The sequence below is a fragment of the Kockiozyma suomiensis genome, assembly GCF_038497685.1.
Source record: "Kockiozyma suomiensis strain NRRL Y-17356 unplaced genomic scaffold V2V93scaffold_15, whole genome shotgun sequence".
Classification (NCBI taxonomy): Eukaryota; Fungi; Ascomycota; class Lipomycetes; order Lipomycetales; family Lipomycetaceae; genus Kockiozyma; species Kockiozyma suomiensis.
Window position 1 is genome coordinate 284,538 of NW_027117678.1, and position 21,508 is coordinate 306,045.

A 21,508-nucleotide genomic window follows, 5' to 3' on the forward strand; every position below is an offset into this window, starting at 1 on the left:
CCTCGAAATGACTCGAAGGTAGAAATCAGAGAAATCGATGAGTAAAATGAAGCAGATAAATTTATTAGATTTTGAACATTGCCTTAAGATTGTTTAAAGTCAGCTCTGAGCGGGACACAGAAGCTGGCGTGGTACTCTCGCTTGGCTGCTGGAAGACACACTTCTTACATGATCAATATCAGATATCTTTCTACAATCACTTTTCCTATTCACACTAATTACTCGCTCAAGACGCCTTTTCGCACCACAAATCCCTCCAGTGCTGCCAGCATCGCATAGAGTCTGTTCTCGGCCTCGTCAAACACCAGCGACCGCTCACTGTAAAAGACCTCATCAGCAACCTCCTCGGGCTTTCGCGGAAGACAATGCATAAATTTCCACTGCTCTTTAGCTACCGAACACAACTCGTTTGTCACTTGAAATCCGGCAAACTGCTCCATTCGCAACTTTTTCTCGGTCTCCTGGCCCATAGAAACCCACGTATCCGTCACGACGATATCAGCATCCTTGATTGCCTCGCGAGGCTCATGGCAGATCAGCACCTCAGCCCCAGACTCGACAGCTGCTGCCTTAATAAGCGAGAATACCTTTGCATTGACTGTGTATTCCTTTGGTGTCGCAACAGAAACATTGATACCGCTCTTTGCGCAAGCCAGCGCAAGGTCGTTGAGCACATTGTTTGCATCTCCCACCCACGCCATTCTGAGACCCTTGATCTCTTTGAATGCCTCTTTTATTGTCAAAACATCGGCAATAGCCTGTAACGGGTGGTATGTATCGCAGAGAGCGTTGATGACGGGGACAGACGAGGCAGCCGCTAGCCCTGCAATATCAGAGTGCGGGCCGACCCGCGCAACCAGACACGACGTCATGCTCGAAATCACCCGGCCGGTGTCATACAGCGTCTCATTAACACCCAACTGAATATCCTCTTTACCCAAAAACATCGGGTGCCCACCAAGATAGTTAATTGCTGCCTCGGAACTGACTCGTGTGCGGGTCGATCGTTTTGAGAACAGCATAGCAACTGTGTGCCCTGTCAGCGGCTGTCGCTCAGCCGTTGTCGCAAAGGACTCGCTGCGGATCAATTGTCGATACTGGGCTGCTTTATCAACAAGAAATGAGAATTCTGCCGGCGAGAGATCTGCTATCGAGAGCAGATGTCGCGGAGAAGAAGCTGCAGCTGCAGACGAGAAATGCGCCGACGAGGAAGAGGTGAGTTTGCGGAGAGAGGATTTGAGTGTCTGCATGTCTGCTTCCTTCTTTGTACCTTTGTCGCCAATCGTCATCTAAAACTAAAAGAAAGTATGTAGTTGCTATTCTCTAGAATTTCCCGACAAAAATTAGTCGAGCGTCTTGATGACTCACTGCACGTGACCTATTTATGATTCAGTATGCGGGATATGCGTACCCAGAAGAGTGTATACTATAGATAGAGCGAGTATTCACTATTCTGGGGGCATTCCAGTCGACAGCGTATCACTTTTCTGCCGCTCTCTTCCTTGCTCCTTCCTAACTTCTTCCTCATTCTTACCTACCCCAACTTCACCAATAAAAGAGCAAACGACAATACAACAACTTTGCATCGAAAAGATGTCGAAAATAGGGCTCGATGACCTCACGCCCTCGGGCTCCTCGCGCCGTCCGGCTCTCTCGATCGACATCCCGCCGCCGCCGTATGCCAACACGAAATCATCTTCAGCAACGGCAGCACTCCTCGTGCACACGCCTTACTCGCCCGGGTACTACGACGACGACTACGACCTATTTGAAAATACCCGTCGCTCTTCGCGCTTTAACTCGTTTGCTATCGGCCGCGCACTGCGACTCTTCAAGTGGCCTGTCATTCTCACCTCGCTCATCACTGCCTGCCTCACTCTCTCACTGCTGGCGACTCACCTCGTGAAGTCGAACGCGCCGGCAATGTACGCCAAGCAGAGTATCAACCTGAACCTGACTTCTGTGTCTATTGTCGAGATGTCGTCTACAGGCATCCGCACCCACGTGGTCGGAGACATTGTCTTTGACTCGTCTAAAGTTGAGGACCGCACCACGCGTATTTTTGGCCACATCGCGACGACAATCATGCGGAAGGCCGAGACCAAGGATACTTCTCTTTACATTTCTCACGTTGACGAAGCTGGACATCCGGTCACGATCGGCCAGGCGTCGGTGCCAAACATCGTCGTTGATTTACGTGACGGGCATCATACGCCGATCGATTTTATCAGCACAGTCAATGATGTGGCTGCTATTTCTGACATCGCAAAGCTAGTGGAAGAGTATCTACATGGATCGTTAAACGGTGCGATTTTTAGAGGGGATGTTGATTTGCCTTTGCGGTCTGGAATTTTACCACTGGGTACTCATCACGTTGCCCATGATGTTCGTCTTCAGTGTAAGTCTTGACTCCTACTTTTTTCTGTTCTTTTGTCTTGTTTATTCTTTCTGTATGCATTTACTTACAAGTATGATAGCATCTGGAACTGGATCAATCCCATTCTCGGTCTCTGAATTTAAATTTGCCGAAGCACCATCGCACAAGGGTATTCAAGTGCTTGTCGCTGCTACTGCAAAGAATCCGTATCCGATCAACATCAACCTTCCTGCTCTCGACTGGGTCGTTGAAGCCCCTGCGTGCCACGAGCAACAGATTGTGCCGCTTGCGGGTGCTCATTCTGATTCACTACTTGTGACTCCGCACGGCGATGTGTCGCTAAAAGTAGTTTCTACTGTCGCTGAATTACCGCGCCCGTTCACGCAAGCCTGTCCCGGATCCGATCCTGCGCTTTCGGCTATGGATAGATATTTGCGACAGTACTTGTCTGGAGAGAAGATTACGATCTATGTGCGTGGCAAGCCTTCGCAGCAGATTGTTGATTTCCCGCCGTGGGTTGCTGATTTGCTTTCTGTGGTCTCAATTCCGGTACCGGTTCCCGGACGTAAGAGCGGCGGTGGAGGTGGGACAGACAAGATGGTTAAATCATTTGGGTTGTCGCGAGTTAAAATTACGCTTCCTCAGCGGGGAATTCCAGGAAATGACGCACTGCCGAGATTGAGCGCGCTGGTTAATGCTGTGATTGATTTACCCAAAGAACTTGATTTTTCGATTGCGATCGGACAATTGCGAGGAGTTTCGGATATGGCGTACGAGGGGGACAAGTTTGGTGTTCTCGAGATTGCCGACTGGACACCAGCTACGTCATTCTATACAGCCGAAGGATATATTCAAGTTATAGCAGAGATTTCGGATGTGCCATTGCAGATCACTGATCAGACGGTATTCAAGACGATTGTGCAGAAGATGCTGTTTGAGGGAGAAGTTGAGGTGCAGATTGATGGTACGATTGATGTCGGGCTGGAGACACCAGTCGGAGAGTTTACGGTCAACAAGCTGCCGGCCAAGGGTAATGTTGCGCTGAGACGTTATGCGTCGTTGTTTATGGGTAGCGGAGGCGTTATCGGCGAGTCTGTCACGGAAGCTGTGCTGCGTTACAGCGACGAGATCGTTTCTGCCGAGTGTGAGGATGAGATGGCGGAGATGGTCGAGTTGAGCGAGGGGTTTGTTCGCGCGGCTGAGGAGATGATTGTGCCGCTGCTCGCTGAACGCGCGCGCGCGCGGCGGGCGCAGATGTCGATGACAGAAGGTCCAATGTCGATGCTCGGTGATGACCCGCATACTCACGACAGTGTAAAGCTTAGTGAGGAGGAGACGTCGTATTTTGAGGCGGCGGTTGAGTTGCTGGCGCATGGAGGAAGAGTTGTGGGAGGTTAGAGTGTGGTTATTTTTTTGTGATTATTTGTGGTTATTTTGCGATTTTAAACGAAGGGAAATGGAAATGAGAAGGCGTTTGGTTTATTGAATTTCATTTATACTCTACACTGCACACTTTACGTGTATATTCATGAGATTTCGATTTGTTTATTGTTATGTTATCAGGTTTTAGATAAGGAAGGTGCGGAGTGCGATCGATCTTTATTATGTATTTCTTGATGTCGCCGCTTTTATATAAATGTCACCCGCCTGCTTATTTCAGTGTTGATGTTTTCTTTACCTACACTGTCTAGTTTTTTATCTTTTAGTTCTTCATATAGTGGCTAAATAGAATCAGTAACGATTATAAGTATGTTGTTCACCAAATCGCTCGGCGCGGCAGCAATTAGACTGCCATCGCAGACAGCGGCGCGCACGACGGCGGCCACGAAGATTATTGTTCCAAAGCCGCGATTTGAGAGAGATGTGTACAAGAATGCTACTTATCGTACGGCTAAATCATTATTTGCGTTTACAATCGGAATGGGGACCTTGGCGCTTTGGCCGTCGGTTTGGAGTTAGTATGTTTTCTGACGCTTGTTTGTTTGATACTATATAATATGATATGATTGCTGACCGAGGTTCTATTTGATTATAGTGTCAGTTTGAAGAGTAATGGAGTTGACGCTGATTTCATGAAAGTCATCTAAATGATTTCAATGATTCTGCTTGGTTGATTGACCTATTGAATTGATCTTAGCTATGAGATGTACTATTCCAATACAGTCAGTACTCTAGGTTTATACTTTACATACACAAATACAAGTCGGCTAGTAATAGCCTACACGAGCCAGTGACATCCTTCGGCTTTCTAACATGCATTTAAAAGGCGAAATACTTGAATGCAACAAAAATCATACGACTGCCGGCTGTTTGAAATACTGTTAAATATCTTCTGGTGCTAGAAGACTCTTCCTTGCCTCTTTCTAACTAGTTTGCGCGTGTTTTATTCGTGCGCATGTTTTATTTGTAATTTAGAAACTGTTTTTATTCGTAGTTTATCAGTGAACAGTTCTTACAAGCGATGGGATATACATAAATCGCGCGCAACGTCGCTGGATCAGCATCTCGTCTGTCCCCCTCTGCACCAGCGACCAAAGTCGTCATATCTAGCGTCTAGAGCAACGATTGCTGGTGGATGGGGTATCTTTATGACTAGCTTCTTCCGGTGGTCTGTTGCCAATTCACTTGCAAGTGAGCATAATGCACAAAAGCTGCCTGCCAGTCATTCAGTTTATAAGCCGACCTTGGACTTTCCCAGTAGAAGAACAGAGTCGAGCAAAGCAGAAGTAATAAGAGAATTTGTATTATATTCTAGCATTTCATAAAGCTGTGTTATACTGTAACTTAACCGACGGGTGGAGTGTTCGTGACATCATAGTAGCCAAACTTTAAAGTGGGGAGATTTCCGTTGAGCAGCAAGCAGCAAAGAGTGGTGTGTTCAGAATATCGTGATCTGGTCTATATTGCTTCTATTTAATAGCAGTCTCATTTCCCTGCTTTTGTATTATCAGATATTCATATTCATCAATTCAAAGCTATATACTACCAATGCGCTTCTCTTCTTCTCTTCGCGCCGTCGCTCTAAACTTCTCGCACGCGGCTCACAGCCCTGGGGCCAGCAAAGTATCTTTTGCCAGGCCGCTGTGGATGACGGATCCCGCATCCTCCTACACGCTCGCGCGAGCAAAGACAGTGTTATTATGGTCTTCGGCGCTGACAGGTTTCCTGGGCTGGCCTGTTCTTGTTAAAAAGTATGTGTTTTGTTCGGCTTCTTATGATAATTAGTGTGTTACTAATCGATTACTTAGCATTGCGCTCTATCGCGTACAATCGACAGCAAAGATAGGCTCTTTGTAGTTTATATATATTGCACACGCTTTCATGCATTATCGGAATTGTTATGTAGAATCAGAGCATATTTGTAACCATATTATGTAGTTTTTAATATTTTGTTTTGTTGTTGCTTTTTGCTGTTTCTGGTCTTGTTTTTTGGTCTTGTTTGGCGCAATGCTCAATATTAATACATCTTACATACACTTTCTCCCTTCTGCAACAATACAACATGCAACCGCCATCAGTTCGTCTACGGCACGCAATAATAAACAATAACGTCAAAATAGTAGAGCGTCTCTTGCACAGGTTCCCTAGTTTATTGATAAATACAGACTTTGACAATAGTTCCTGGACGAACCTACACTATGCCGCCTTCCATGGTCACTTTGAAATCTGTGTACGCTCATTTCTCTTCTTTTCTGCATAGCTACTCAATTCTAATCGATTGTACTCTACTGCAGGTTATATTAACTCAACTCGGTCATGACGCCGCCGAAGTCTCTCTAGACTCTTCAAATTGTACCTCATTACACCTCGCCGCCCTCAAAAATCACGAACAAACAATCCACTTTCTCGCCCAAAAATTCCCTTCGACTATAGATTCTACTTCGACTCCACTCGGCTATACCCCACTCATACTAGCATGCGACAACGGCCACGATGCCTCGGTTAATTTACTGCTTGATTTTGGCGCAAATCCAGAAAAGCCTGATATATTAGGCAACACACCACTACATCACGCCGTCGAATACGGCCATCGAAAGGTTATAAGATCCCTGCTTGAACGTGGTGCAAATTACAAATCTACAAATACCGCCGGATGGATGCCGTCTCAATACAGCTTTTCTGTTTCAATCAAAAGTTTTTTGAACAATTTGACTATCGAAATCGAGAGACGCGCTGATGAGCAAATTAAGAAAGAGATGCTTCAGCAGAAATTATTAGCTGAAAAGAGAATAGTCCCTTCCGCAAATGAGAGTACGACTCCAGTATCATAGGAAAATTCAATTCCATTACTCAATTATCGAGTACATTAACCATCCATTCGTACGTGCCAAATTGGATCGCATTCACTAGAAACGCTCGAACAAGACATATTTTCAACCCAGAAAAGAATACTCGCACTCCACCTTCGGCAAATGTCTTTTTGGTACAATCCCATGTACTACTATATTTCAACGGTCTTCCTGCCTCTGATACTGGCTGCGTCTGATATCGCGTTTTTATCACATCTATACATCTTATTAGTATTGACCAAGGGCAGCAACAATTAAAATGAGACACAATTTACCCAATGGAAATATAGATGCCCAAGTTGCACATCCGGCAATTCCCCCTGCAAGTAATAAATGCAATACATGAATCCATCCTTTCTCATTCTCCACGATTTCTACCCTCTTTGCCCAGTTATACGCCAAAAAGCTAAAACATCGAAATTAATCTCTTGCAAAGATAATAATTGAAATTGAAACCAAAACTTACTAAACGCCGTATCCGAACCCATCTCGAAATCCAGTGACTAATCCACCTTTGAAAAATCCTCTGATCCCTTCAACCTTCCATACCTCTTTAACAACCCTCAAACTACTCTTTCCCATCTCACCGTGCGTAATTTGTGCTCGGCACTTTACATTCTCTATCGGCGCCGATACAAAAAAGGTGCTTAACCCAGCTACCGTTCCCGCACTAAATACTTTAACCACCTCAGATAACGATATCTGTTGATCATCAAGCGTAGATTTGGAAACTGAATACGAGGCGAATAGAAGCGCATTCAGTGCTCCATACCCCATAATCGGCGCCGCAACTCCATGCATCAACGACCTTACATATCGAACCGTTCCCGGTCGTCTCTCCGCGTCTGCTATAATATTACTAGTCGCCGTCGTAGCAGATCGAACCCCGTCTTCTGTAGGTAACCTTATCGTCAACGAGTTTGCATTTTGTAGTTTCACTTTTATAATATCAAGCGGATTTCCTATCGCGATACTGGCTGCCCCAGAAACATATCCTGCCTATTCATTCAAAATTTCAATAAGTAATTACTTTATTTATATATATATTCATATACTCATATATATTTCGACTCACGATGAAATCTGTCGTTGCAGATGGCATTGATATACTAGATTGGACCTTGGGAGCAACTTAGATCATCGAATGATCTTACTCTTTTTTAACAGTTTCCAAAGTTGTGCGCCGCATCCATCGCTTAGCCATTAAAACTAATTTGACATTCTATCCAATTTTATATAACTTACTGAAATTTTAGTTGCTGAAAATAACTCCATTAAACAGTGTAAAAAAATAAATCATAAAAATTCCAATATAAAGCAATTCATCATAATGTTACAAGGACTCCCCTCCAACTATCCAAACACAAAAAGGAAATCAAATAATATATGAAAAAGTAAAAATATTCTTACAATGCACAAAAGAGATAAAATCTATAAAAAAAAGAATTAATACTTTACAGCCTAGTCCACTTCAAAATCACTCCTTCCAAAATATTTCTCTTCACCGGCTTCGCAAGATAATCAGACATCCCCGCATCTAGACATTTTTCCCGATCTCCGTTAACCGCATTCGCAGTCATTGCTATTACTGGTATGGAAGAGATTCGTGGATCAGAGTGCTTGCGAATTCGTCTTGTCGCCTCTAAACCAGTAATAATTTGTTAGCTTCGCAATACGTTGTCTTTTTTTAAAAAAAAAAGCTCCTTACCATATCCATCCATCAATGGCATCTGACAATCCATCAACACCAAATCAAACGGCCGTGCCGATGATAGGCGCTTGTCAAGCGCAACTAAAGCTTCCTGTCCATTCCCTACAGCATCAGCATTGAATTTCAGTTTTTGCAAAATATTTAATGCAATTCGCTGATTAATCTGTCACCGTACTCATTAGCATCAATTTCCAGCAAATCACAGAAAAAAACTCAGTCAACTTACAAGATTATCCTCGACCACAAGAATCCTGAACCCACTCTGACATACTTCATCAGCAGATGGCAGCGCCATGGCACTCTCACTCGGCTCTCTTGAATTCAGCGCAGACACCGAAAATGTATTCACAGCCCCAGATGTCTGATATTGCTCCGAATCAGATCGCATCATCCCAGGAGAATCAGGCGTAGCTGATGCTGAAGCTGATGATGGCGTAGCTGACGCCGATGACGCTGATGATGGCGTAGCTGACGCCGATGACGCTGATGGTGGCGTAGCTGACGCTGATGATGGCGTAGCTGATGCTGATGATGGCGAAGGCGTTGGCGAAAACTCTCCCAGATGCAAGAACCCACCAGAATGCCATGCCGCTATATCGTCAGTCGCCGCCGAGATGACGGTCCCCATAGGAACCTTGCGAAATGGCACTGAAAAGAACGCTACAGTTCCTTTGCCGTACTCTGACTCGAGTCCGATAGTACCATTCATTAACTCGACAAGATTCTTGCTGATGGATAGACCTAATCCTGTACCGCCAAATCTCCGGGCTGTCGAATTATCCCCTTGTTGAAACGGCACAAACAGTTTCTCTAGCACAGCTTTTGTAATACCAATACCGGTATCAATAATACGAACATGCACCTCGATAGTGTCAAACGTCTCTTCGCCGTCGCGCGCAGACAGCGTGATCTGTCCGTCTCGTGAAAACTTTACCGCATTCGTCAACAAATTCATCGCAACCTGACGGAACCGCCCAGAGTCTCCCAGCACCGGTGGCATCGGCTGCCGGCTGAACTTGATATCGTTCACTAGCCTCAGTCCTTTCTTCGAGGAAGGGAAGGAAAGAATGCTGAGAGTCTCTTCAAGAACTCTGGTAACATCAAACGGCTCAATGCTCAACTCAAGTTTTCCCACCTCGATTTTGCTGAAATCAAGCACATCAGTGATGACAGACAGCAACGCATCAGCACATAACCTGATATTATCGGCAAACTCACGTTGATGATCTGACAGCTCAGTGCTGAGTAGCATATCGCTCATTCCAATCACTCCTGCGATCGGTGTACGAATTTCGTGTGACATGTTTGCCAAAAATTCAGTCTTCATCCGTGACGCCTCTTCCTTGAGTCGCATCACCTTGAGCGCATCTTCTTGCGCCCGCCGCTGATCATCGATATCAATCAGAGCTCCAATCCACTTCGTGATCGTACCCTCTTCATCCTTGAGCGGCGTGCCACGACACACATGCCATCTGTAATCACCCACAGCGTTGCGGATCCGAACCTCGATAGTCTCGTACGTGCCATTCGCAGCACTTCTCAGGGCCCCCGTAAACACATGGCGGTCATCAGCATGCAACTGCTCCAAGTACGCACTGTTCGCCGTGCCAGGAGCATCCCTTCCGCACAGCTTATACCAAAAGTAATTCAGATACTCTAGAGGCGGCGGTACTCCGTCGTCGTCGTTCGTCGCACTCGGCACATCCGCAATCCAAATAATACACGGAATCGTCTCAAGCGTCGCCAGAAAGCGCGCCTCAGATTCACGTGCCGCGCGCAGAGCGGCATTCTGTGACTCAATCATCATTGCGTTTGCCATTGTCGCCTTGCGAATGTTCTTGAAGAGCGTCGCATTCGTAATCGAGATTCCCATTTGCTGAGAGAGAAGAGAAATCACTTCAAGGTGCCGCGAATTAAACGAATGCGCAGCTGCTTCCAGGTAGAGAGCACCTGAAGTAAGGTTCTTGTGGCGGATCGGATAGATCAAGATACTGCGTCCTCCATCGGAATGCTTTGCCATCCATTGAGTGCTCGAGCCGGCAAACCGGCCATCTTCGGTCGTGTTTGCGATAATGACGGGGGAATTAGTATTCAATACGTATGATATTGGAGGAACTAGTAGCGTATCCTCAAAACCCTCAAGCGATCGATCTTCCTCTTTGAATGATTCGATCTTGTCAACAGTACCCATCGCCGCCACACGCACTTTTGCGCCCTCATTTACAATAACGGCCGCAATCTCTGCGCGAGTTGTGCTAATAATTATTTCAATCATCTTACTGAGCAGAATATCAACATTAATCTCACTAGAGATAATTTGTCCGCTCTTGATAACCGACGTCAGGTCAAGGATATCCAAGGTCACACTCGATTGTGCATCGTCGTGCTCCGCTGGACCTCTCTCATCCCAATGATCCATCTGTGCCTCGTCGAACTCGTCAGCCTGATCAGGAAGTATTGGGAACGTCACTCTTCGTTCCGGCAGATGCGGTACACTGTCATTCTCTCTTACGCCGTATACATCTGGTGCTGTGGTTTGGATACCGACATCAACCATAGATGTGCTGCGAGCGTTCCTGAATGTATCAGAAAACACATCCGTTATATGCTGCACTACTCCGACTGCTCCACAATTATTCAACTTCGAAATGCTCTCGCGCAGTATGTGCACTCCAATCGAAGTCATCTTTCGTCGAATGCACATCGAGCCGGCCAGGAAGTGCGCAATTGCAAGCTCGATATGCGTATCATTGGCTATACAGTGTTGGACAACCTCCTCATAAAGCTTAAGAGACTCCTCAAAGTTTCCATGCAGGTTCGCAAGCTATTAAGTACGTATTAGTATCTCTTCAATACTAGACACAGAAAACAACATCATATAAAACTTACTGTCATTTGAATTATCTTCTTCCAGATTATGTGGTTAACATCCGAGACAACTGCCCACTCTTCCATTTTAACCATAACATCCCTGACTCGAGCAAGTAGGTATTCTCTTCTTTCAGAACCAACGTCGTTGATCTTCATTATTCTCACCATCGAAAGACTCATGATGAACCACGCATAATGTGATTCGCGAGTACACAGAAATTCCTGCCACTTATCCGTATACAAAAACTGGGCAGCAATCCTCTTGATCTCCTCGAATTGGCCGTAGAAAAATAATGTCAGCATATAGAAGTTTAGATAAACGGCAGTGGCAGCCGTGAGCGGACGGTGCAGTAGAATTTCCTGATATTTGGCCGCGTCAAAGTCATCAGTCGAAAGCGCATGTCTTGCATCTGGTATTTCTGACTTTGTTGTCATCGTCCTCACGGTTTGATAAATAGCTCGAATGCAAATGATCGCATCTAGCATGCCATATTCTGGAGCCGTTTCGGTCAGAATTTTGGCAGCTCGATTGGCAACCAATTGCAAATCCTTAAACGAGTAAAACATGAACCGAATCTCCATGGCCTGCAGCTGCAATACCAGGATTCGATCGCCTGAAGCAACAGCATGCGACAGAGCAGGAGCAATCTGTGAATAAGCGCTCTGTTGGGAATTAAAAATATGATCCAAATAGGCGGCATCATAATACATCGCGCGACATATTATAGCCGAGTCAGTAAGTCGCGGTATTAGGGTATGAATAAGTTCTCGAAGCCGGGCAGCAAAATGAAACATTTGAAACTTTGTCACGGCAACCATCGCCAAGGCAATGTACGCCCTGCATAGATTGTCGTCAGAACCCAAATTGAGCTCCAAATGAAGAAATAGCATAGAGCTCTGGTAAAATGTTTCTGACGAAGCCATATAAACAATCATTAGTGCCGAACCCAAGAAGTCTTCAGCACTTTCCACCATCAGATCATCTGTCCTTTTTGGATACAGCAGCTCCTCGTCTGTGCTCTTTGAAATCATATTGTAAAGCTCCCAGAATCTATCTGTTCGACTCATAGCAGCAAACTCCTCTTTTGTTGTGACCCCCAAGTCAATCATCGACGGACCAATCATTGACGAAACATTACTATAGTCGCCTTTTATGTATCGTACCTTCAATATCAAACGATCACAGCGTGCGCTATCCTGCCGCTTTTTTGAATGCTCTTTCAAGCTCAGCACCAGATCAAATGCTTCATCTGGCCTTCCGTCAAAAAAGATCACACTGGCAAGGTTTAAATGCGCCGCAAACGTTTCCTCGTAATCACAATCAGCATTATCATCATTCCAGCAATCTGTCGGCATCAAACTAATTGCTGCACGATAAAATTCTTCAGAAAGCGAAAGCGAGCCATTTTCATCAGCTTCGATAGCTGCTTTTATAAGCTCCTGTCGGTAAGGACGACGATATGGCTTATCTCTAATTAGTGGAAGAGCAGACAACAAGTGCTCAGATACACAAAATGACGAGTGATCAACAGCTGAAAAAAAAAGTCAGCATTTACGAAATTTGTTTTGTAAAACAAAGAAGACTTACATGTCATCAGAGTTTCCGCCAATAGTAAATTCATCGAAGCCAAGTTCTCCGAACGAACTAATGCCTGTGCAGCTTGAGAATATCGCACATGTGAGAATTGAAATTTATCTTCACTATCATCAGCACGGATTATAATGCCTCCTTGTAGTAAAGTCTGCAGACTCGAAATAGCCTTATCATCAGAATCAAAAACAGTGACTTCTTCATTCTCAAGCGCCGCAACATCGCCTGAATCGCTCGAAGACAGACCATCAGGCATGAGCATCAATTTCTGCACTAAACGAAACGAAAACGGACTTGTTAATAACGATGCCCAAGTCATAAAGTTACGCGTGCGTTTTGGGAAATCTCGAAACCTCCTCACAACAAGAGAATGGTCGAGCTCAGCTGAGGACATGAATTTGACATATGTGTCATGAACGGCGTCCATGCCAGAGCAAACCCATTTTCGACGCCGAGTACTAAACCGTATAGCTTTGTCCTTATATAAGGCCTTCATGAGTTCGGACAAAACGAGAGGATTGCCTTTCGAGTTTTCAAGCAGGAAGTCAACAAGTTCCGCAACCTCTTGCGCCTCACAATGCATAGTCTGTAATACGAATTGCTCCACTGCCGCACGGCTCAGAGACTTGATAAACAGTTTTGTAAGGTACGAATAGTCACTTTCCAAAAATTCTTGTAGCTGGCGAGGCAGTGCGACACCATCGCGGTGGGTCATGATAATAACCAGCTCAATACGAGACTGTATCATAGCTTGAAGGACCTCTACTGTTTCGTCATCTGCGTTATGGATATCGCCGAGAACAAACGCTACAGTAAATGACTCTGATAGAATTCGGAATAGCTGAAGAATAAAAGATGCAACAAGCATCTTGTTACCGGCCGTATTCTTCAATAGCAGATCAGGATGCGCCCCTGGTCTCTCCATCGAGGCCGAAGAGAAATTCAAACTATTGAGCGAGATTTGAGACGCTCGAGTCATACTGCCGCCTCGAATCGAAATCGTATCTTCTGCCGCAGCCATATCGCTATTGACAGTTCTCGGAGGCTCATTTGACTGGAAGGACGTCTGCGACCCATTTTCTTTAGATATATGAAACAAACTCGACTGAAATAGTTCTGAGCGTTGCTCACGTTCCATGTCCATAAAAGATTTCAACTCGGGAATAACGGCAGACATACGACGCATCTGCTGCCACTGCGAACCGAGCTTGGAGCGCAAAGCTGTATGGAACGATTGCACTAATTCAGGTTTCTCTGATAGCACTTGCTGTAATAGCAAAGACAACGCCTCAACTAACGGCTCAAAGGCCGATCTTGAATTTCGCTGGGCTCGAGTTTTTGCATAGAGGCCATAATTTCGCGCTGGAGATTGCAAAGAAGAAATAAGCATCGACTTGCCAATGCCAGCGTATCCTCGAACTGATATGATCTCAGTACAATTCCGAGACTGTTTTCGAGTAGATATTGATGCGGACCTTAAGCGGCTGCTGCCTTTCTTCGTTGAACTATCGGAAACAGAACCGTACTCGCTTTGTTCAGTTCCTGAATTAGAATATGTAGCATCTGAGATACCTGCATTGCTACCCGGGATTCGCGAGCGCGACTCTACGGTGCTGGAACTTGATGCTCGACGTTTAGAAAATCTCTTAATAATGCTCAGAATTGCATCTCGTTCGGCTGAACGACCAATCATCTCTGTCGGAAGAGTAAATATTGAGGAAATGTCATTTTGACCTAATTGAAATTCACCAAACACCGCTGAGCTGTCGTATGACCGCAGCCTATCGCGGACTTCTATCAAGTCAAAACGCAGGCCTGCGGCAGAAAGATAACGTTTGCTTGCCTGCTTTGCAGTCATCTTTTGAATTAACAAATCAATCACTGGCGGAATATCTGGTCGCGAGATCTCTATTGACGGCACAGGAGAGTGCAGTATCTGATGCATAACACTCATGGCAGAGCCATAAAATGGCAGACGGCTGGTAAGCACAGAATAGAAAACAATTCCAAGTGAGTAGATATCTGTTCGATAATCGACTGCCAGCGAAGCGTGACCGGTTTGCTCAGGTGAGATGTATACATATTTTGAACTCAAAGTGGAGTTCACAATCATGCCAGATATAGAATCAGCTAAAGATACTCCAGACTGCGCACTATGCGTGCTCACGCCAAGGTGAATGATTTTAACAACATGAATCTCGGAATTATAGAGAAATGCGTCATCTCGGATTTCTCCATGCACCATGCCGTGAGCCGAGTGTAAGACTTCTAAACATTCAGCAGCAGCAATAGCAAAATCAAGAAACTGAGGAAGAGTAATGACCTTCTTAGGAGCCGCCGTCGAGGATATGGATGAAACAAGCTCGTGGTCGTCATTGGTAACATATTCGGTGCTGGTCAAGGCCATTGAAAAATCATTGAGAGCATTCTCGCCAATATATTCAAAAATTGAAACCACTGCTCCAGTATTTTTCAAACGATAAAACTCAAAACCACGAATGAAGTGAGTGAGTAGAGGGTCAATTCGTTGTAGGTGACGCACGACCGTGAACTCTTGCTCGAGTCTAAGCGAACGTTGAGAGAGCGACACTCGAGCAAGAACCGGTATATCTGAGACAATGCTGTGTGTTCCATTGATGTGCCAGCACTCGTATGATGTGAATCGAGCTGAATCGTAATCAAAGCTGTAGTCTGACAAAGTATCGAGCTCGGCACGCAAATCATCGGGAAAGAGCGTCCCAACTGCTGCCGGCGCTGCAAGAGCGGACCGGTTAGGCTCCTCCATCGCGTGTGAAACTTTACCAGTAACAAAAAGGGAAGCCTTATACAACTAAGAAATAAAGCAAAGGAGAGATCCTAAAAGGCAATGGGAGCGCGAGCAATGGGGAAAATGAGAAAGAGACTAAGAGCAACAAAAAAATAAAAAGACGGCAAGATAGGTAGCCAGAATCGCGCCGGGGGAGCCGAGGTGGTGTAGGCAAAACAGAGCAATCATGGGTCTCAGGGCACATTGGATTATGCTCGCCAAAGACCCAGGGAAATATCCCCCAATTTAACAGGGTTTAGTACCAAGACCTGGCCTCGCTTAATGTTAAGATTTTAGACTGTGTGCCTTTTTCCTGATTGTGCTAGCCATGCTGCTCTCCAGCAACACGCAGCATACCAGTAAAAGATAGACAAAGCAGAGAGCGGTTTGCCGCAGATAGCAGCAAGAGGCAGACACCGGCCTGCGCAATTTTTTGGTTCTCTTGTTGCCGGGATGCATTGTCGATAGGGCATTGACATGCGGCTCGCTCACAAGGTAACCGAAAGCAGCCAAAAGCAGCCTAATTAGCAGCGGCGTGCTATTCCAAGTCAGATACGCTGGATTATGCGACAGCGAGCGCTGGAAGCACACTTGCTTGCGAGGATCTGTACCTCAGGCATTTTTCATACTCAGCGTATTCTTCTTTGCCCGTCCTCTAGCCTATTGCACTCCAAATAGCAGACTCATGCATTACTGAGATCAGTAGATGCCGGTGGCCGGACGCAGGTTGACGTTAGAGGACCGTGAGCTTTGCCCACTTCCCTACATGCATAGAATTACTATTCCGACTCCAGTACATTTGCTGAGCCACCTCTAGACAAAAAAAGAACACTCGAATCTAAACCATTCTTTATGAGCTTTTATCAATCATGCATTTTTCTATATTTGATCATCATGAAACGTCATCCAAAAACCCTAAAAACCCTATCACACAGACCTATTATAACTGCTGGCTCCTTTCGGCCAGCTGCTCAAGCAGTTCGAAGGCACCACTACTCTCGCACATTCCCCTGAATACACCCGCCTCTTTTCTAATCAGTGTCAACGGCGAATCAAACTCTAAAATCTCGCCGGCGTCTAGCACAAGTATCCTATCGTAATCAATCACGCTCCGAAGTCTATGCGCGATTGTCAATATCGTAGTCTGCTTAAATTCTTTCCGAATAGTCTTCTGCAATAGCGCATCCATGTCGTGATCAATTGCAGCAGTGGCCTCGTCAAAAAACATGATCTTTGGTTGCTTCAATAGAGATCGCGCAAGGCACAACAAATGTCTCTGTCCCTGTGAAAGATTACTGCCGGATTCGGCAACCACAAAGTCGAGATTTTCGAATGTGCGGATTCCTTGGGTTTCATTCGGCAGACTAGTAGAAGACGACGGTTCGACTTCGGAGAGATCAATCATGTTGAACCTACGAAGCGTTGCTTCGATCTCGGCGTCTGTATACTGATTGCACGGATCAAGGTTAAAGCGAATAGTACCGGAAAACAATATGGGATCTAACGAGTGACTAGTGAGCTTTAATATAACAGAGGCCTTTTTAAATTAAACCCATCTTACCTTGTGGAATTATAGTCAAAGCCTCACGTAGATCCTTTAACCCAATAGTTTTAATATCGACTCCATCAATCATAATACTGCCCTCATCAGCTTCCAGGAATCGAAAAAATGCCTGCGCAAGAGTGGATTTGCCTGCTCCAGTCCGACCAACTATACCAACTTTCCAACCGGGGTCTACTTTGAAGCTTATCCGATTGATCACTTTCGGCAAATTAGGCGCATACCTCAACGACAAGTTTTGCACTCGGATGCCTCCCTTTCTCGGCCAGTCTTGTGATATACTGGGAGTATCGCTCAAAGTATTTTCCTGTTCTAATTCAAGAAACTCCTCAACTCTCTCGACTGAATTCATATTCATTTCATTCGTCGCATTCACCGCTAACAAGTAGCTCACTTCACCAGTGAAACTAGTGGCATATGTCATACACAATCCAGCCAACCCAGCATCAATAGTTCCGCTGCGCCATATAATAAAACCCGCCGCCAAAGCAGTAATCAGCCCACCAAGCACATCGCAGCGAAATTTCATCCAGCGATCACATGCCCACATCGCGTTATACGGTCGCGTATGCACGTCTAATTTTTCCATATTCTCAAACATAAAGCGAGATTCATGACCATACGCCCTGATAGTTGCGAGACCAGATAATGTCTCTGCAAAATGCTGATAAAGCGGACTTCTTGTGACAAGTCGCATACGCCTGAGCTCCACAGACGTGCGTGTAAAGTAATTATTGATGAGGAAGAATATAGCACCAATAAATCCAATTATAAACAAAAATCTCGGCAGAATTACAGTGATAACTGACAAAATAATGGAGATTGAAGTGATAGAGTGGGCCATCGATATCAGACTCGTCATTAAGATTAAATCGATAGTCTCCATATCTTTGCTAAACCGATTGATAATCACTCCGATTGGCGTGGTGTGGAAAAACCTAGGCTTGGCATGCATAACGGATGAAAGTAAATCAGGAAATACACTCTTTGAAGCCGTCAAACTGCCATAAAATGCCAGCGCATTTCGCGCTCCTGAAATGAGTAAATATATCACAGATATTGAAATATATACGCAGAGATAGTATCCCGTCCCTTGCTTGGCCGTACTCACTTCAACAGCACCTTGTGACCATCGACGAATCCACCAATTATGCATAAAATCACCTGCTTGCTGCAGTATGAATGCCCCGATTAACAGTGCCCAATATAAAGACGTACCCATGTATTTAAAATATCTAACATAAGTCAGCCATCCCACATTGCCTACTTTGCGCGACTCGATACTCAGTGGCATATCCGAATCTTTACGCACAGTAAACTGGTTATGGTTAGGCGCCGGACAGTCTTCGACCTCGTCACCGCAATTTTGCTCAAAGGGCGTCGTACTTCGCGTAGATATACTCTGTTGAATCCCATGATGATCCGAACCTAACACTCCGTGATAGACAGCATCCTGTGGTGTTCCTTGAAATTCAACGCTCCCATCACGCAGTGCAACAACTAGAGTCGCACTAGGTACCGTTAATGCAAAGTTATGCGAAACCAGAATGCAAGTGCGCGCAAACATCAACGGACCCATTAAGCAATTATTGAAGATTGATCGTGACGAATGCGCATCAATCGCTTCAAGACATCCATCAATAAGTAAGTGCTTAGCTGACGAATAGACGGCCCGAGCTAACGCAATTCTCTGCTTTTGGCCACCAGATAGAGTTATTCCTTTGTCACCTACAGTCGTCAAATCACCCTGTTCGAGACTCTGAAAGACGGTCAAAAGACAGCAGGCCGATATCACTCGACGGTATCTAGCCTCATCAAACTTAGACCCAAACAGAATATTATTCCGAATAGTGCTGTTTATAAGCCAGGGTCTTTGCGAGCAGTAAGCAACGGTATCGGTGTACCCAGTAGTTGGATCGATGTAAGCCTCACCTAAAGCCGGATTGCCAGGAAGAAAAACATTACCTTGAACGAGTGACATTTCACCCAGTAATGCCATCAGTAACGACGATTTTCCAACCCCGGTAGGACCAATTATGACCGATAGTTTCCCAATAGGAAACTCAATCGACAAGTTCTGTAGACTGAGTTTAGTACTATCTGAGGATGAACCCCATCTAAAAGATGCGCATTTAAATCCAATAAATGGAGAGTCTGGACCTCGTGGCTGTGACAATACATGATATTTTTCCGTTGGCTCTTCTTCCATAAAGGCTTGCATACGATCCAAGGATACCTTTGCGTTCATCAGATCTGTAATTGAATTTCCTAATCGTTCAATAGGTGTTCTGACAACATTAATCAAAGACAGAGAGCTGAATGCGACTGAGGCCTTAAGTTCATGGCCAGCAATTAAAGTATATGCCCCAAAAGTTACGACGGTTAATAGAAGCGGAGCACCAAACCAGCTGATTGCCCCAAAAGTATATAGATAAAACCGACGAACAAGTTCCTGAAGTTCTCTTGTCCTAATCTGCATCACCGCGTCGCCAAAAATAGATTCCCACGCTGTTGAGTATCTGTTAGATTTACTCAAGACAAGAAGAGCAAGAAGACTTACCAAAATATTTAATCAGCTTGAAACTTTGCAGAATCTCATTTGTCTTTTGTGCTCTTTCATCTGCAAGCTTCATCAATCGAAGACGGTTTTTAGCCACGGCTACTGACAAAATATAGTTGGCCGGTACCAGTACAGCCATAGTGAAGACTCCAGCAAAAGCACTTGGACCTAGAAACTGAAAAACTAGCAATATAGACAATAGAAAAACTATTAGACAACTAATTAAGTCGGTAAAGTCCGTGATTGCCAACGCGATCTCATTCGCATCAATAGCCATCAAATTGATAATAGTGCCCATTTTCATTCTGGATGTTGTAGTCTCAACATCAGGAGAAGATTTATATTGATAATTGTCATCCTGAGTTATTCTTCGTTTCAAAGCCTTTGCATAAATTTCGGTGATCATGATCGACCGCGTCTTTGTACTGATCTTTCTAAAACCTCTGATTGCCAAAGACTTTAAGCAAGGACCAACAAAAGCGGAAGCAAACAGCAAGACAACATATGACCAGGCAATATGTCGGGGACTCTTTTCAGGCTGCTCAAGATACTCTAGAATATGCTTAACTAAGATAGTTGGTACAATTACAAATGGCGCTTGTGTGACTGCGTGCAGAGTACTCCATAGAATGCGACTACGGTGATATACCAGCACCGCTCTAACAAACGACATTCTCCGCCTTAGAGGGCGAAAATGCTCAGAAAGATATGACGCCCGCCAGTCCTTAGCCATATCCCAGACATCAATCATTATTAGAGGCCGCTGATATCCTAAGCTGATCATTGGATTAATGAACGAGAACGTGAATATCGAAATCAGAGAAGCGTATCGCGGAGGACTGAACATAAGCCCTCGATGAACTTGAACATAAGCCGGAAAAGTACCCAGGGGTGAAAGCAGTGCCACCGAAACCAAACCTATACTAAAGAGGACCTCGGCGATAGTTATAACGATACGTAGAGTGGAGTTTGAAGAAATAAGGACAGATCGAAAGTCAAGAAGAGCAATGATACACCGCAATACGTAGCAATATGCAAGATTAGCTGCTACACGGAATGAGTATTCGTATGAAATATTAGAGTTTCTATGAAAAGAAATCATCAAGACGTATGCCTAGGCAGAATATTAGACTAACGCGATTTAAATAGTTCCCAAAGTACATACCCAAAATATAATAGAGACAAAAGAAGTCGTGGCCAGATCGCCATCTGATAGAGTTGCCGACAATATCGCACCCACAATATGAAGCACTATCAATATGCTCATAGAAGCACGCTCAACTGTTTCCCTTTCACGTCTGCCGCGGTCGTGCATGGGAATCGTATCCATGGCTCCAGGCGGCATGTGATCACGATGCAAAAAGTCATCGTCAACCGCAAGGTCATTGTTCTCGTGTGATTTAATAGAATGGCTTCTATGTATAGATAGGTTACCAGTATTTACGCCATTGCGAGCATACTGTGCCGGCTGCCTATCGGCTAGAAGAACATCATCAGATGTTAACGCTACGTGCCCGTCTGGAGCATTCAATCTGCGTTCTGAATAGTACAATGGAAGCACAAGAGATAATGAGATAAAGACTGTCAGAAGCGGATAATAAACGTGCAGGTATCTAAAGAATAATATACAAAATCAGCCAAAAGTAATTAAAGGTAGTATAGAGATAGCACAAGATAATTAAACGCACGTGCGACTAGCGCAGACGGAGACATCCGCCTCGATCCAGAAAGGTTCGCGACAC

At 44.9% G+C, this 21,508-nt stretch overlaps 7 protein-coding genes across 7 annotated transcripts; 3 read left to right on the plus strand and 4 right to left on the minus strand.

Moving 5' to 3' along the window:
* Positions 1-42: 42 nt before the first annotated feature.
* On the minus strand, positions 43-1,316 carry V2V93DRAFT_375207 (Aspartate/ornithine carbamoyltransferase). The gene has a single exon (XM_066911431.1). The coding sequence runs from the start codon at positions 1,287-1,289 to the stop codon at positions 219-221; it is 1,071 nt and encodes a 356-aa protein (XP_066763691.1). The 5' UTR covers positions 1,290-1,316; the 3' UTR covers positions 43-218.
* A 197-nt stretch (positions 1,317-1,513) lies between these two features.
* On the plus strand, positions 1,514-4,057 carry V2V93DRAFT_339441 (uncharacterized protein). The gene is made up of 2 exons (XM_066907775.1): positions 1,514-2,398; positions 2,478-4,057. The coding sequence occupies exons 1-2, from the start codon at positions 1,594-1,596 to the stop codon at positions 3,773-3,775; spliced, it is 2,103 nt and encodes a 700-aa protein (XP_066763692.1). The 5' UTR covers positions 1,514-1,593; the 3' UTR covers positions 3,776-4,057.
* V2V93DRAFT_388505 (uncharacterized protein) lies at positions 4,058-4,567 on the plus strand. The gene is made up of 2 exons (XM_066912332.1): positions 4,058-4,335; positions 4,413-4,567. The coding sequence occupies exons 1-2, from the start codon at positions 4,127-4,129 to the stop codon at positions 4,462-4,464; spliced, it is 261 nt and encodes an 86-aa protein (XP_066763693.1). The 5' UTR covers positions 4,058-4,126; the 3' UTR covers positions 4,465-4,567.
* A 1,305-nt stretch (positions 4,568-5,872) lies between these two features.
* On the plus strand, positions 5,873-6,986 carry V2V93DRAFT_339443 (ankyrin repeat-containing domain protein). The gene is made up of 2 exons (XM_066907776.1): positions 5,873-6,047; positions 6,112-6,986. Exons 1-2 carry the CDS (start codon positions 5,880-5,882, stop codon positions 6,646-6,648), a joined length of 705 nt encoding a protein of 234 aa, XP_066763694.1. The 5' UTR covers positions 5,873-5,879; the 3' UTR covers positions 6,649-6,986.
* Positions 6,331-7,786, minus strand: V2V93DRAFT_401892 (mitochondrial carrier domain-containing protein). Its single transcript, XM_066912596.1, has 4 exons — positions 7,742-7,786; positions 7,133-7,665; positions 6,942-7,072; positions 6,331-6,882 (listed from the first exon to the last, which is right to left on the minus strand). Exons 1-4 carry the CDS (start codon positions 7,766-7,768, stop codon positions 6,668-6,670), a joined length of 906 nt encoding a protein of 301 aa, XP_066763695.1. The 5' UTR covers positions 7,769-7,786; the 3' UTR covers positions 6,331-6,667.
* Positions 7,787-8,120: 334 nt separating this feature from the next.
* V2V93DRAFT_382484 (uncharacterized protein) lies at positions 8,121-15,624 on the minus strand (the record flags this gene model as incomplete). Its single annotated transcript, XM_066912154.1, has 5 exons — positions 8,121-8,308; positions 8,375-8,540; positions 8,604-11,201; positions 11,267-12,780; positions 12,837-15,624. The coding sequence occupies 5 exons, from the start codon at positions 15,622-15,624 to the stop codon at positions 8,121-8,123; spliced, it is 7,254 nt and encodes a 2,417-aa protein (XP_066763696.1).
* Positions 15,625-16,585: 961 nt separating this feature from the next.
* On the minus strand, positions 16,586-21,096 carry V2V93DRAFT_328396 (P-loop containing nucleoside triphosphate hydrolase protein; the record flags this gene model as incomplete). The annotated part of the gene is made up of 4 exons (XM_066907590.1): positions 16,586-17,145; positions 17,207-19,714; positions 19,767-20,880; positions 20,932-21,096. 4 exons carry the CDS (start codon positions 21,094-21,096, stop codon positions 16,586-16,588), a joined length of 4,347 nt encoding a protein of 1,448 aa, XP_066763697.1.
* Between the last annotated feature and the right edge of the window lie 412 nt (positions 21,097-21,508).

Excerpts from the sequence above, each read along its gene's own strand:
- V2V93DRAFT_375207 (XM_066911431.1), bottom strand. The coding sequence starts at position 1,289 with ATGACGATTGGCGACAAAGGTACAAAGAAGGAAGCAGACATGCAGACA.
- V2V93DRAFT_339441 (XM_066907775.1), top strand. The coding sequence starts at position 1,594 with ATGTCGAAAATAGGGCTCGATGACCTCACGCCCTCGGGCTCCTCGCGC. Across the intron at positions 2,399-2,477 it reads CCATGATGTTCGTCTTCAGT|CATCTGGAACTGGATCAATC; the intron begins GTAAGTCTTGAC and ends CAAGTATGATAG.
- V2V93DRAFT_388505 (XM_066912332.1), top strand. The coding sequence starts at position 4,127 with ATGTTGTTCACCAAATCGCTCGGCGCGGCAGCAATTAGACTGCCATCG. Across the intron at positions 4,336-4,412 it reads TGGCCGTCGGTTTGGAGTTA|TGTCAGTTTGAAGAGTAATG; the intron begins GTATGTTTTCTG and ends ATTTGATTATAG.
- V2V93DRAFT_339443 (XM_066907776.1), top strand. The coding sequence starts at position 5,880 with ATGCAACCGCCATCAGTTCGTCTACGGCACGCAATAATAAACAATAAC. Across the intron at positions 6,048-6,111 it reads ATGGTCACTTTGAAATCTGT|GTTATATTAACTCAACTCGG; the intron begins GTACGCTCATTT and ends ACTCTACTGCAG.
- V2V93DRAFT_401892 (XM_066912596.1), bottom strand. The coding sequence starts at position 7,768 with ATGCCATCTGCAACGACAGATTTCATC. Across the intron at positions 7,666-7,741 it reads CTGCAACGACAGATTTCATC|GCAGGATATGTTTCTGGGGC; the intron begins GTGAGTCGAAAT and ends TTGAATGAATAG. Across the intron at positions 6,883-6,941 it reads GGCATCTATATTTCCATTGG|ATGTGATAAAAACGCGATAT; the intron begins GTAAATTGTGTC and ends TAAGATGTATAG.